Consider the following 13,147-nt stretch of genomic DNA (forward strand, 5'->3'; position numbering starts at 1 on the left):
AGGAAATGCTAACAAGTCCACATAACTTATTCAGCTCAGCTAAGACTTCCTCACTCCTCTTTCCCTTTCTCATATCAGACTTCAAACAGGGGTTGGTCTTGGCTGACTCTCTATAACCTCTGTTGAAGAACAGAATTTTTGTTATGACCTGATACAGGTAGCTGTCTCAATAAACTTCAGTAACTCTGTATCAAGGATAAAAATTTCAAGCGCAAGTGCCTGCTGTAACTGAAGTTACTGGGTTAGTAATAACTGAAGTTATTATACTAATAATCCCCTGCAAACTTTTTTATTCAAAATAAATCTTACAGCCACTAAAGCAAAAAAGACATTAACTAAATTGTAGAGACACATATCAATCAGCTATGTAGGAAGAGTGTGAAGTTTCAATAACCACTCCTTCATCCTGGTATCAACGTATTCCTCTGCCTAGCTGCAAAAGTAAGAAGAAAACTAAGAGGTAGGGTATATCATTATTTTAAAGTAATTGATTGTGCAAGTTCTAATCAATGGTATTTGAACTCACTGGAAAAAAAAAAACCCTTCTCAATATTCAAATCTTTACCAGTATTAAATGGACTTCCCAGCACCAGGCACTAAAGCAATTTCCAAATGGTTCAGTCATGAAGGAGAATACATACCACTCTTCAATAAGGCAGACCAATTAGCTGCTTAACATTTTAAAATAAGCAAAACCTATAAAGTACTTTAACACTATTTCTATTAAGCCAGAACAACTTTCTTCAGCCTAGGCTGGGATTGATTTGTCTCTTGACTTAAGGAGAATTGCAAGATTCTTGTTCTTTTCAGCAGAAAGAACAAAACATGGGAAAAAAAGCGTCTAATATCCATTAATTTTACAATATTCAGAAATTTTTTCCAGGCCATTCTCTTAGGACCAAGGTGTAAAGAGATCTCAGTTCTGAAGAGGATGTTCAAGGGTGCTGCCCCACCCTTGAAGTATACACTAAAGAGTATGCAGATGAATTAGATTGGCTTTAAACTAAAAAACAAAAAACCAATAATAACAAAAAAGAACAAAATAAACTCACTTACTTTAAAAGAAAATTGAACTGCAGATTCTGGAGGGTAAACTATGAAGTGTCTTAAGGTGAAGCCAAAACCCTGAGATGTCCTCCTTAACACAACAGTTTTTGGACCAGGCCAAGAGAAAGCTTCTTCTTCCTCTGATGGTGATATAGCTTCACTTTGCTCTTTTCCATCTTTATTTTTTGATGCCTAAAATAAAAGAGACACAGATACTAGTTGTAAATCACAATTCAGTTGTATTTTAAAAGCATTACTGTGCACTTGAGAACGTAACTTCTCTTACATTCAAAATAACCAGATAATCACTGATATTGTTGTAAGAAATGTGAACTGCAGAACAGCATCCTTAGTGTTACAAATTTGGTAAGTGGTATGACCAGAGATAAGTTTCATATTAAGAAAGTCAATGTTCAACAATTACAGGTTGAACTGAACCTCAAGAACATGTACAGATTGCTTTTATTTGCTTTTTAGTTTACTTTGATATAAATATCCAGATCCTTTCTGTCTTTTAGGACTCCATTTCTGACCATACAAAGCTCACACACATACAAACTCCCTTTTTCTGACTTAAAACACAAGTATGGTTTTCTCAACTAGCATCTCCTCATGTACAACAACTGATACAAAAATAAAGTATAAAATTGATTAGGCTTCTTTAGCAAGACATCCTTCAATATTTTTACTCCATTTATTATTTTTTCCACCCTTACCTACATTCTCTGAACATTACAGTACACTAGCACTAGATACACAAGTAAGGAGGTCTAATTTCCTACTGTTGTTAGTACTACAATCCCACTTCTGCAGAACAAGACCATTTGTTTCTTTCTTTATGGGTAATTTTATGAATCTGTGACTCGTGAAATACAGGATTTTAAAAAATATTTGTGGCTTTACATGAAATTTTCCATTTTAATTTTCAAAGTGAGTGCCACATCAGTCATAACAATTCAAATAAGGCTGAAAACATACAAAGAAAGTATGCAAGAACCCTATGACCCTCCTCTAAATATCCTAGTTCAACGATGCGTGAAACAAATTTAGATACCAGAGCCTATAGCCTATTCAAAGGGTATTCAAACAGAAATAATAGTCTTCTTGTCCTTCTGCAGCACTGCTGCTGTGGCTCAGCAACCGCCTGATACGTGGCAGAATTTTCTGCTCGGATTTCTTCCTGGGCTGCTCCAAAATAATCCCTTTTAGCAGCCTCACAGCTGCTATGTGAAAATGTAGCACTTCTTGGTAAGGTGGGCCCAGCCAACTCCAATCAATATCTACAGAGAATACAAAGCATTTCAACTTCCACCACAGTGACAGCAATGTGTATTATGAGGAAGCTTTTGCAGCTGCTTGGTGAGATACTTAATTCTGGATTCTGTTATGTAAAACAAAGCATGTTTCTACACAGATGCTAAGGACACAACCCAGAAAACCTACATCTCATTAAGTGCCTCGAGGGCAGCTGCCTGTAAACCAGCCCTCTACCTCCACTGAGCCTATTCTTCAGAGAAGAAAAATACACAAATGACGGAACTGGAACTAGATACTGGACTTCTGCACAGAAGCAGCAAGCTGGCCCCATGGGACTCCGCTCCTCTGAACATCCCAGAAGAACCACTGGCAGGTTTTGGAAAAGAACAGTAAACATGAAGAGCTCAATTTCTGCTCAGTCTGTCCATGTCTATCACCTTCATCCACGTTTCAAAGTAGTAGTGCAAAACAAGACTGTGCAATTAGATGACTAATGAATGAGAAATTAGTGAGAACTGAACTGCCAAGATCGGCTTTAGTTTAAAGTTCAAGCAATGCAAAGATCAAGTTAAATGTGACACAATCCTCTAGCCTGACTATCAGGGTGGTGCTGAGGTGTTTCCCACCAATCTGTTCAGCCTTTGAACACGACAGTATTTTTTCATTTCTGCACAAGTGATGTACCTTCTCAGTTTTCCATTCCCATCACATGAGCAGAAAAAAGTGCCATTGAGAAAGATTGTTCTGATCCTATTAAAATGGCATAACAAGTAGTTCATAATAAAAAAGTATCACTGACCTCAGCAAGTTGACAGCAACTTCCTCCGCTAAGTGACAGGCTACAGTCACCTTGCTTTACTCCCTCCCCCTTAACAAAAGCCACCTTAATTAGCCTAAGGATAGTTTTAGTATGTATAACAACTGATCATTCAGACGCACAGTGAGCTGAGATCAAAATACAGCCAAACTTCCCTACATCTGAGGAGCAGGAGATGCAGTATTTGACTGAAACGGGAAAAGAAGCTGTAATTTTGCTGTAACTTCATGTCAACTTTTACCACTTGTGACAGTTGCTGAACTAATAGCTATTTATGGATAACAGTGTTCCATAGGCAAATCATTATTTCCTCAAAGAGCATGCCAGAAGTTGAAGAGTTATCTTCATGCTGTCCTTGGACCCCTGCAAGGTCTGCCAGCAGCACAACAAAAAAGGCCAGTATTGATAATAAATGTGAGATGTGGTTGGTAATAGCAATTCTGAGCCCCTATACAAACAAAAAGCAATGTGAATTACAATGAAGAGAGTCAACATCTGTTGAGTGACCCTGTGAAGTGTCCAACCACAGCACACCCACCCGAAATATCTCTTGCCAGTGAAGGCTTTATAAAGGAACAAAAAAGTTTTCAAAAATACAAACAAAACAAGGATTCAAGACAGCAAGGAAGAAACAGATGATGTTTAGCATACGCAAGAATGTTATTGAAAACAGAGATCCTACATGGTCTTGTGATCCAAAAATGATAGCAATCCAGTTACAAGTATGTAATCATCTGATATCCTTACGGTGATTTGTGTTTAAGAGCAGAGTGACGCATTTCAAGAGAACAAAAAACGAATGCTTTATTTTCATGTCACACAAAATCTAACAAACTAGAGATTACTTTGCTGTATTCCTTACTGAAGGTCTGAATGTTTGAGTCAGAAAAAGACAGTCTCTATAAATTCAATGCTCAACACAAATGTCAGAACGCACACAACTGAGTTCAAGGACTGCAGAATCCCAGGCTACAAAAAATAATTCAAGCGTCATTTCCCTCAGGATTGCTTCATATGAGGTTTTTACACCAAGTATCTCAAAACATCATTTCCTGTTACACACAATTACAAGGACATACAGCAGATGCTTAAGTGCCCTGTAAAACACGTATTTGGCTTTGAATATTGTATTTAACCCTGGTTTTATGGGTAATAAAAGCATCCACGAAAAATCTGGTACTTTAATCACCAGGAGCTTATCAGTCTGTAGAACTACATAAGATCAGTAAATAGCACCGGTGTTTCTAAATAATACTATGTTCAAATAAAAAGTAATATCAAAATAATATTTTCACATTTTAGAAGCCAAAAAACAAAAAAAAAAGCAAACACACACCCAACCAGCATGGCTCCAAAGATCCTCTCGTTCTCCAGCTTCTGAACAATTACTGACAGACCTACATAAATAACATGCTACAAACAGTCCAGCAACAGTCAAAAGGGATTGCAGTTTAAAACATCAGTTGTTTTCTTGGCTGTCTAAACAGATAAACAGATATACTCTGAGTTCTGAATACTATCCTCATAGATGAATAATAGTGAACACAATACATAATTATATCTTGCACTACCAATACCTGAAGAAAATTTAAAAACTGTTTTAAAGTTGAGATTCTTTATCATCAACAGGCTCCTCTTGATGATGACCTCTAGCAGACCAACCACCAGATGTCTTTTATTGGCCTGGTCCCTAACTTTAATCCACAAGCTCTCAACATTGGTCATGGCTGCCTTTTAGAGGCAGTTAGGGGCAATTCTTCACAATCTATCCACTTCTTAACATAGAGGGCAACTTCCCCACCCCTCTTACCCTGCCTACCCTGTCTAAAATGCCTGTAGCCCTCAACCATTTGCTCTACACATCTGGTTTTAACATTTTTCTTTAATCAAACAGAACATTTCACAAATTATGTAAGTAACAACTTTATAGTATTGCCCAAACTATATTTTCTGGAGCCTAAATTTAACAAAGACCAACAAATAAACTAGACTGATTGGTGGGCTCACCCATCAGCAGCTCAATAAGCATAGTCTGTCTCCTGCTTCAGGATTCAGTATTATTCAACTTTCAGCTAGTCCACCAAGAAACATGCTATCTCAAACAGCAGTTTAGCTCAGTGCATATATGTTGAACAGAATAACTGGTTGATGTCACTTGATTTTCCTGATTTAACTGCCATCAAATGATGTTTTTAAAAACTAATGACATAAACCAGAACCAAAAAGGATCTTGCACATCATTATTAATCCCGCAATTAGCCTGAGACAGTAACAGGATATTCCAAATGCTATAATAAATGCTGGACTTGCTTCTAAACAGTGGCATTTCTTGTACCAGGTCATTTATTTTTCCTGTTTTTCTAACCAAGTAGCTATTACTTGGCCAACCGCTTTGATAAACATACAATTTCAAAGAAAATAAAGCTTTCCTATTTCTTTGTCACATAAAATGTAAGATTCTTTAAAAAGGTAACAAGGGAAAAAAAAAGGGTCATTTCTGGCTAAGACTACAGAACATAACAATGCCTATATGGGAAGAGGATCTTGTTATCCACATAATAATGGCAGGTCTTGCTGCAAGTCAGGTTTTTCTATAATAATCAGACTGTTCCACCAAGAGTTTTCAAATAAAATTAGAATAAACCACTGACCCTTTTAGTCTCAACCACACAGAGAACTTCAAATTGCTTTTCTAGAAGCTGACAAAAGTCAAAGAAATAATGAAGATATTCACCCAACCCCTCTCCGCACCCGCCCCCCTTCCCCCCCCCAAAAAATCTACTTTTCAGGAACATCTATGGGACCAAAAATGATGAATCACAGAACTTTATCTTGCTCAGTGGACAGCACGTCCCCTTAACCTTCTATCATCACCTTCTGTCACCTGGTCTCCCATACCCAAGTGACTTCAAACCAATCACTCAATCCAGTAGAGAACACGTGGTTCCCTGGTAGTACAATAGGATAGGAAACAAACATAACTCCCAAAATACATTGCCTCTGGATGCTCTTAAAACACGCAACACATGGTTGACACCTTATGCAAACCTATCCTCCAAATATCCAGGAAATAGTTTTGTCCTTGAAACAAATGCGTTCCATCGCTTTCACCCCCAACAACACATTCAGCTGTTCACTGAAAAATCCTGCAAACAGACAATCAGGAAAAGCAGAATGCTTTTTTTCTTTGACTAGGAATTATTTACTTTATGTAAAACATTACGTTTATATTCCAGTCTGGTTTAAAGATGCTAGAAATGTCACCTTGCTGTGCATTGAGACCACTTCAGCAGAAACTCCCAAATCCACATAATTTCATGTCAAAAATTCTTAGTAACCCTAGAAGTAGGGAAGACTGTAACAGCAGAAAGTAGTACAGGATGAGCAAAGTCTTATCCACAGGAGTGATACCATAACAACACAATCAGCGCTAACAGAAGAATCAGGCAGTCTGAGACACGTACATGCATTGAAGCACAGAAGAGGAAAGTTTTTCCTGCCATAGAACATTCCTTAATGTTCCTCCATTCTTTCACAAAACAGGCCATAAAGACATGGATCTCACACTACACACAGAGCTGGAGCTAGCGACAGGTAGCAAAAGAAATAGGAAAAGATACTCAACTCCATCGCATCCACTTTAGTGCTACAGTTATATAAAAAAGCTGCAGGAAGGACTTAGACACCCAGTGACAATAATTACAGACCCTGTTTTCAGCAGGAACCATGAGGCTGCCTTGCCATGAAGCACCTGAAACTGGAAGTGAAGATGTAAACGAGCCCTCAAAGCTCAAATAATCTAACAGCTGTGAAATTGCTCTCACCACAAGAAAAAAGCCAACTGAGATGCAGAGATAAATGGAGCATGAATCATCACACACACAACTATTAGTAGATGGCACTCACAGAGGTATATAAAACTGGCCCAGACTGTGCCCTCTCATCAGAGCTTCTACTAATAGCACAAGAGTGTCTGTTTTTCGGAACTGAGAAGCACAGCTGTTTAACAAAGAAGCTCCTCATGAAAGAAGAGGGAAGATCTCCAACTCAGTAGGTGTGAGCCCTCAGTCACTAGGTGACCCACTCATCACCTGTGGCATCAATGGGTGCACATATGAAGCACAGAATGTTTGCTGACATTCCCCAAGACTAATGCTTCTCTGGAATTGCCACTGAGGAAGATGCAGTAACTGAGAAGGACAAGAAAGGCCAACAGACTGAAGAACTCAACTCAGCTCTCCAAAACAAGGTCCAAACCTTTTACAGCTACAGTTACTATAAAGAATGGTGCTTTATTAGGAATCGCCCATAAGGCTTAGAGCAAAGACTGGCAATGTCACTTGTATCACTGGCCCCCCACCCAGGCAGGGCAGCCAGGCCCTGAGCCCTTACCAGCAGGGTGAGGAGGTCCCTGCAAGTAGTCGTCCTCTGTCGTCACATGAGTTGTGCTGATGACCATAAGGAGCTGAGAGGCTTCAGAGCAAGGCAACAGCAATGTAAAAGCACTGAACAGAGCAAAGGTCTTAGAGGAAGGCACAGCTCCAGGTGCTTCCCTCACAGGAGCCCTCTGTAAGACTCATGGGGTGACAGGTCAGTGGACTAACCAAACTGAAGTCAGGCACTTGCTATGAGGTGCTCCTGGTAGCAAACCTGCCACCACCACCTTGCAGGAACGTGAACCTCACCTAAATTAAATATTGGATCTGGAATATTTTTTTAATTCAGTACCAAAGGTAGTGGCTGCCTGCCTGTAGCAGAGATTGGAAGGCACAACAACAGACTTTGAAATTTATTTTGGAAGTGAGTAACTCAATTCAATAAAATGCATTAATCATGTCATTAAATCAAGGCCAGGTATGGAGAAAGACTCAAGAGAGCGATACATGATGACTCCAGAAGCATGAAGTAAGTGGAAATAAGCAACCTTTCAAAAACAAAGTTTCTGTTCCAGCAAAGCAGATGACTGTTCACACAGGGAAGGAGACATCACTGCTGCCATACGGACTGCATAGCTGGCTTGGGGGCAGGAGGAGATGGGCAGAGGGATGGGAGCTTCCACGTACCTTTGTAACTACTGACATAGTAAAACATCATCATTCAATGGAGAAATAGCATCTTCAAGAGGGGATTTCAGTCTTCAAATAGGTCGAGGCAGAGCAGAAAACTTGAAAAAAAACTTGTCCACGTGTGCACCTTATTTTACACAGATTAAGTTTTCCTTACTGTGCTCTACTGCTCATGAAAGGGTGCTCTGTGAAGAAAAGTAGTAGATGCTTCTGTCAGTTTCACCACCACTCCACAGAGCTTTAAAGCACAGTTGGACGCTACTGCCAGCAACCTCTACCTTCCTCCCCCCGTGCTAAAACGCTCTCATTGAAATTGACCTTTTTTGGCCCTAAGCCCAACTAGAGAAAAAAAAAAACAAGAAAAGTTAGAGGAAGCCTGTATATCTAAAAAACCTCAATCTTCTTGACAGTAAGCTAATAATAACTATATAACTAACTAGCTTTACATCAGCTAAACATTCAAGAATTTAATGATGTGACAATCTGAAAAAGGAAGGTCTTAACATCAACTCTGTAGGTCTGTTCAACCAAAAAGTTCTCAAGTGCTATTTACCTGGCTCTGGATTAAATGCAGCAACATCAGTTGGCTCTGTTAACTGAGCCCAGCTGGGCCTGCTTGGGTGAACAAAACAAGTATGCAGCTCAGCAGGCCAAGGGTGATCAAGAAACAGTTTGGCTTTCTTGAAGCATGGAGAGTTTTAGCCAACAGCTTAACCAGCTCTTTAAGCAGAGCAAACTCTGTTTTTTTCATACCGCAGTTCTGATACCTACATTTTTTTACACCAAGAGCAAGATCAGTTTTGGTATGACCAGTGCTCCACCACAGATCAAACATGACTGAAGAAGACTTCTCCAGAGTCAGCACCTAGCAGGATCCTTTACCTACATGTATTTATAATTGATGTATCAGATCCCTGCATAAATACCAGATACCAGTGAGTTCAGCATACTTCAATTCATTACAGGCACATTTTAATAGGGCATACACACATAAACTACAAAAATATACTAGATTGTGTATGTGCATGCATGTATATCATTGTTGTGAGCTTTTTTTTTTTTTTTTTTTTTTTTGTAGTAGCTTGTGCACAATCAAAACCTGTAATGTTTTAATAGGAATTTTTTAAAAAGCCAAAGGGCATTCAGGTTTAGCTCCTACCTTTTACTTTCCACAGAGCAGCAGCAAATTCCAAGCAAATTCACCAAGAAGCAGAGTGAAAATACAGGGACTTCATAGGACAGAGACGAAATTATTTCAATCTGTTTTTGTTTATATCTTGCAATATAGATTTAGAATAATAAACAGTTCATTGGAATAAATGTAGTCAGAAAAATGTTAAAAACAGAAAGAAATTTAGAACTTGTTTTCTTATGGCTCATTAGCAAAAGCCTCTCCTCTTAACAGCAACATCCTCCTTAAATTGGAAAGAAAGGAAACATCTGCAGGGCTGGTAACATAACAGCAAAATGTCACGTGATCCTAATTTAGCTAAATCAGAGCTTTTGCTTCTCAGCTTGTTCTGCTGTTGCTTGTTAAGAATAGGAAATGCTTTGTCCTTAACCTTAGAGTCAGATCTGGAAATACCAGAGACAGAGCACACTTCTGCCTCCCATACAGAAGCAGTGCTTGAGGCTACTCCATGCATGCTAAAAAACTGTCTCAGCAGTCTGACAGAAGAGCAGTTTGCACAAAGTCATAGCCTGCTTATGGCTGCCTTCCAATGCTTCCTGTAGCCTATGGAACTTTGTGATAAATCCACAAATAAAAGTTGCCCATGATCCATTCTGCTTCCTACAAATGGGGAGAGAACAGCTCTTAGCTGTCCCCAGCTAAGTGCATTACTGCAAAGTTAGCTAAATTGGATGAAGTTCATACTCTTTGCTTTCTGGTATAACACGGGCTTTATCACTCACTACGTACCAGATAGCTTTCACTGCATTTTCACCAGATTCTACAACAGCACACCTACTCATGCATGCAAGTTAGTTCTGCACAAGCCATTAAGTAAAACAAGATCACTGCATAGTATAAAACCTGAGCTGCACAGGTCCTGTTTCAATAATCAGATGCAGGACAGCTTTAAAGTCAGCTGCAGAAGGACCTGCACGCTTCTCCAATTCATGCTGTTTCTTCTCCTCATCATACCCAGAGCCTACATCTTGGTTACACAAGTGATCAGCTCTGCTGAGGACAGAGTTTAAGCTTTCATGCGCTTCCAGCGCACCCTTGGGCTTAGGCTGGGCTTTTCTGTGATGCAGCCACAATGCTGAGCTACTATGTGGGCCTGGTAGTAGGACAGAAACACACTTTACCCCACTCTCTCTCACACAGGTATAAGGCTGATTTCTCAGAGAAGCTAGTGATCTTTCCAACATAAGTAGAATACGCTCATTCCTGTTTCAAAAATATGAAGTTAAAAGAGATTAGTTGCACTACTTTAACTGTGCAAAAACATCACTGTAACTGCCAATTATTCCAACAGTTCAGACTTAAGGTCATCAGATCTTCAACCCAGCCATCGTGCAGTTTTACTCAAGATTCTGTTCCATATGCACACGAATGCCTGACCTGCCCCCAGCAAGCCTTTGGAAGACCAGGGAATTGACTCTCAATGTCAAAATCCAGATTGTCACCCTAACTACAGTTATTTCAGGTGAGATGCTATTTCAGATTCTATCCTGTTTGCAAAAGATGTACAGAGTCACATGAGGAGAGAGTTTTAAGCCCTTCCTTGAGAAAGGAACTATTCATATCAGGCCTGCACTTCCCAGGAAAGAGATTTAACACAGAGAACGTGGCTCAAAATACCACAAAACTTGCAAGACAAAGTTTCAAGATCTTTACAACCCTACATACACAGCTTCTTCCCTCCAAAACAGCCTCCAGAAACATAACTAAAACTAACTGGTGTTAAAATTTGCAAAGACTATAAATGTACACCAGCAAAAATGCACCACTTAAATATAACCCTGGTCCCATGTTTTAAGATACTTCATTTGAAATAAATTATATAATGTGCAAATTAACACTGCAACTTTTACAAGCCCTACTCTCAGGAGTACTCTTTTTATGTATAAATCAGCATGCACAGATGCAAAGCCACACATGTTGTATTTCAAAACCCTAAGTTTATAATCTACTGTGCATGTACAGCACAGAGCAAAGCAGCTTTTTCAGTGAAGAATTTAATTTACCTCGGTAAGGTACACAGCAAGATGGTTTAAAAAAAGGACTGAAGTCATTAACTTGTAAAAAAAAATCTTAAATCTTTATGTCAACAGAGATGAGGTATCACTAAGAGGATAGAGAAGAGAAAGTTGTCCATGGGATTTTCAGTTTAGCTGCAAATCCAGCAGCTTTCAAACACCGCCTTACAATGTGATCATAAGTGACCTGTGTATCTCCTCCTAGCCTGCAGCCCTCTTGTCAGCAAGAATGGTCAGTACAGCTGATGACTAAACCCCTGCTGTATTCTGTCTGGAGAATGGGGTGGGGGGCAAAGGAGAAATCTATTTTAACAAAAATCCACTGGCTTATTTAAGAACTACTTGTCCTTGCATGCCTATTACTCCAGTTGGAATTGCTCACTGTTGTCGAGTTACTTCCCTGTACTTCTGAACATTACAAAATGTTTCTCCAACAGCAATGCAAATTCCCACAGTGAGTAAAGCCACCAGCTATTTCCTGCACTGACTTTACACCTTTTACTCAAGAAATCTGAAAACATCACATTCTGCACTACTATCAGACAAGATTTTTGTCATATTCCCTCCCACCCTGAGACAGGAAATAAACAGAAATAAGAATACAATTAGATAACATAACTATCACATTTCAAAACTGTAATCAGCTGCAAATATCTGAAAAGGAATGCAATCACCTTTGTTACTTCACCCTCCAAGTGACACTCAGAAGACTGAAATGTGTTTTGTTTTTTTTAAATGTTATCTGAGATTCTCTAGAGGAGGGGAAATAGCTGCAGTGCAGCAGCTGCTGCAGTGCTTCTGCATCCTAAGGCTTGAAGGCAATACAACAGCTGAGTTTGCACTGCAACATCTCATTCTCAAAGACTGTTTTACAGAAAACATAGCCTGCAGAATTAACTCAAGGTTAAAAAATAAAAATCTTGGCTGCCATAATGCCACCACATGACAACTTACTTTCTCAAAGACTATCCTGACGTCTGTCAAAGTTCTCCCACACCTGACAATTTCAATGGTGAGGCATGCTATTGTGCACATGAACGTGTCTGACCATCTGTAAGCAGACAGAACTCTGCAGAATACCTGTCTTTGACTAGGAAACCAGAAATTTAAGTACTAAGATAGCTGAAAGACCATCATTGTTACTTTTAGTGGTGAAAACACAGCAGTAAAAAACAGTAGCCAGGCACTCTTCAGCTAGGAATTTGGAGCAGTGAGAAGACCTGCTCTCCTCCAATTGTAGCAGCATGCTCAGAGCACAGCAGCGACCTGCTCCTTGCTGGCACAAACACCTACACTGAATTCATGGTATACTGTTCTACTGCCTAAGACTTGAAGGCAACGCTTTTGTGATACAAGGGAAAAAAGAGATTACATAACACTGTCCTATTTCTTTTACATTATCTACCAGTAATCCTTTCAGCCATCTAAAGAAGTGCCATTGATTGTTTCAGAGTTGCTAGCATGTTCCACCTTGGCCAAGAGGTGAATGAAGACACCAAGCATCAAGAGTTTGCCTGGACACTGAAAGCTGATAAAGGATGTCCTTACCAGGAAACAGAGGGAAAGTTCTGCTGCATCTTACTGAAGATGAACTAAGTTATGTTAGTGAGTAAAATCACTATTTCGTACTTTCATACAATTGATCAAGAAGGATTCCTACCTGGGTCAGTACTAGTACAACTATGACTCCCAGGCTACAACTTCACAAACATCAGACTAACGAAGTAATTTTTTAAGAAAGATCAGAAGCAAT

General features: G+C 39.4%; 1 protein-coding gene across 7 annotated transcripts in view; it reads right to left on the minus strand.

The window, feature by feature from the left end:
* Positions 1-13,147, minus strand: part of ARHGAP21 (Rho GTPase activating protein 21) — a 116,752-nt gene that overhangs the window by 70,524 nt on the left and 33,081 nt on the right. For 6 of the 7 annotated variants that reach the window (XR_004169908.2, XM_031614321.2, XM_090142959.1 and 3 more), the window contains one exon: positions 1,057-1,239. Coding sequence is in view for 6 of the 7 variants with exons in the window: in XM_031614321.2 (XP_031470181.2) it covers positions 1,057-1,239 (183 nt within the window). In the remaining variant the exon portion in view is untranslated. Of the gene's footprint in view, positions 1-1,056; positions 1,240-8,184; positions 8,373-9,346; positions 11,993-13,147 lie in introns of those variants that run through there. The other variant, XM_090142961.1, reaches the window with a different exon arrangement.

The sequence above is a fragment of the Phasianus colchicus genome, chromosome 6 (genome assembly GCF_987193195.1).
Source record: "Phasianus colchicus chromosome 6, bPhaCol1.hap1.1, whole genome shotgun sequence".
NCBI lineage: Eukaryota > Metazoa > Chordata > Aves > Galliformes > Phasianidae > Phasianus > Phasianus colchicus.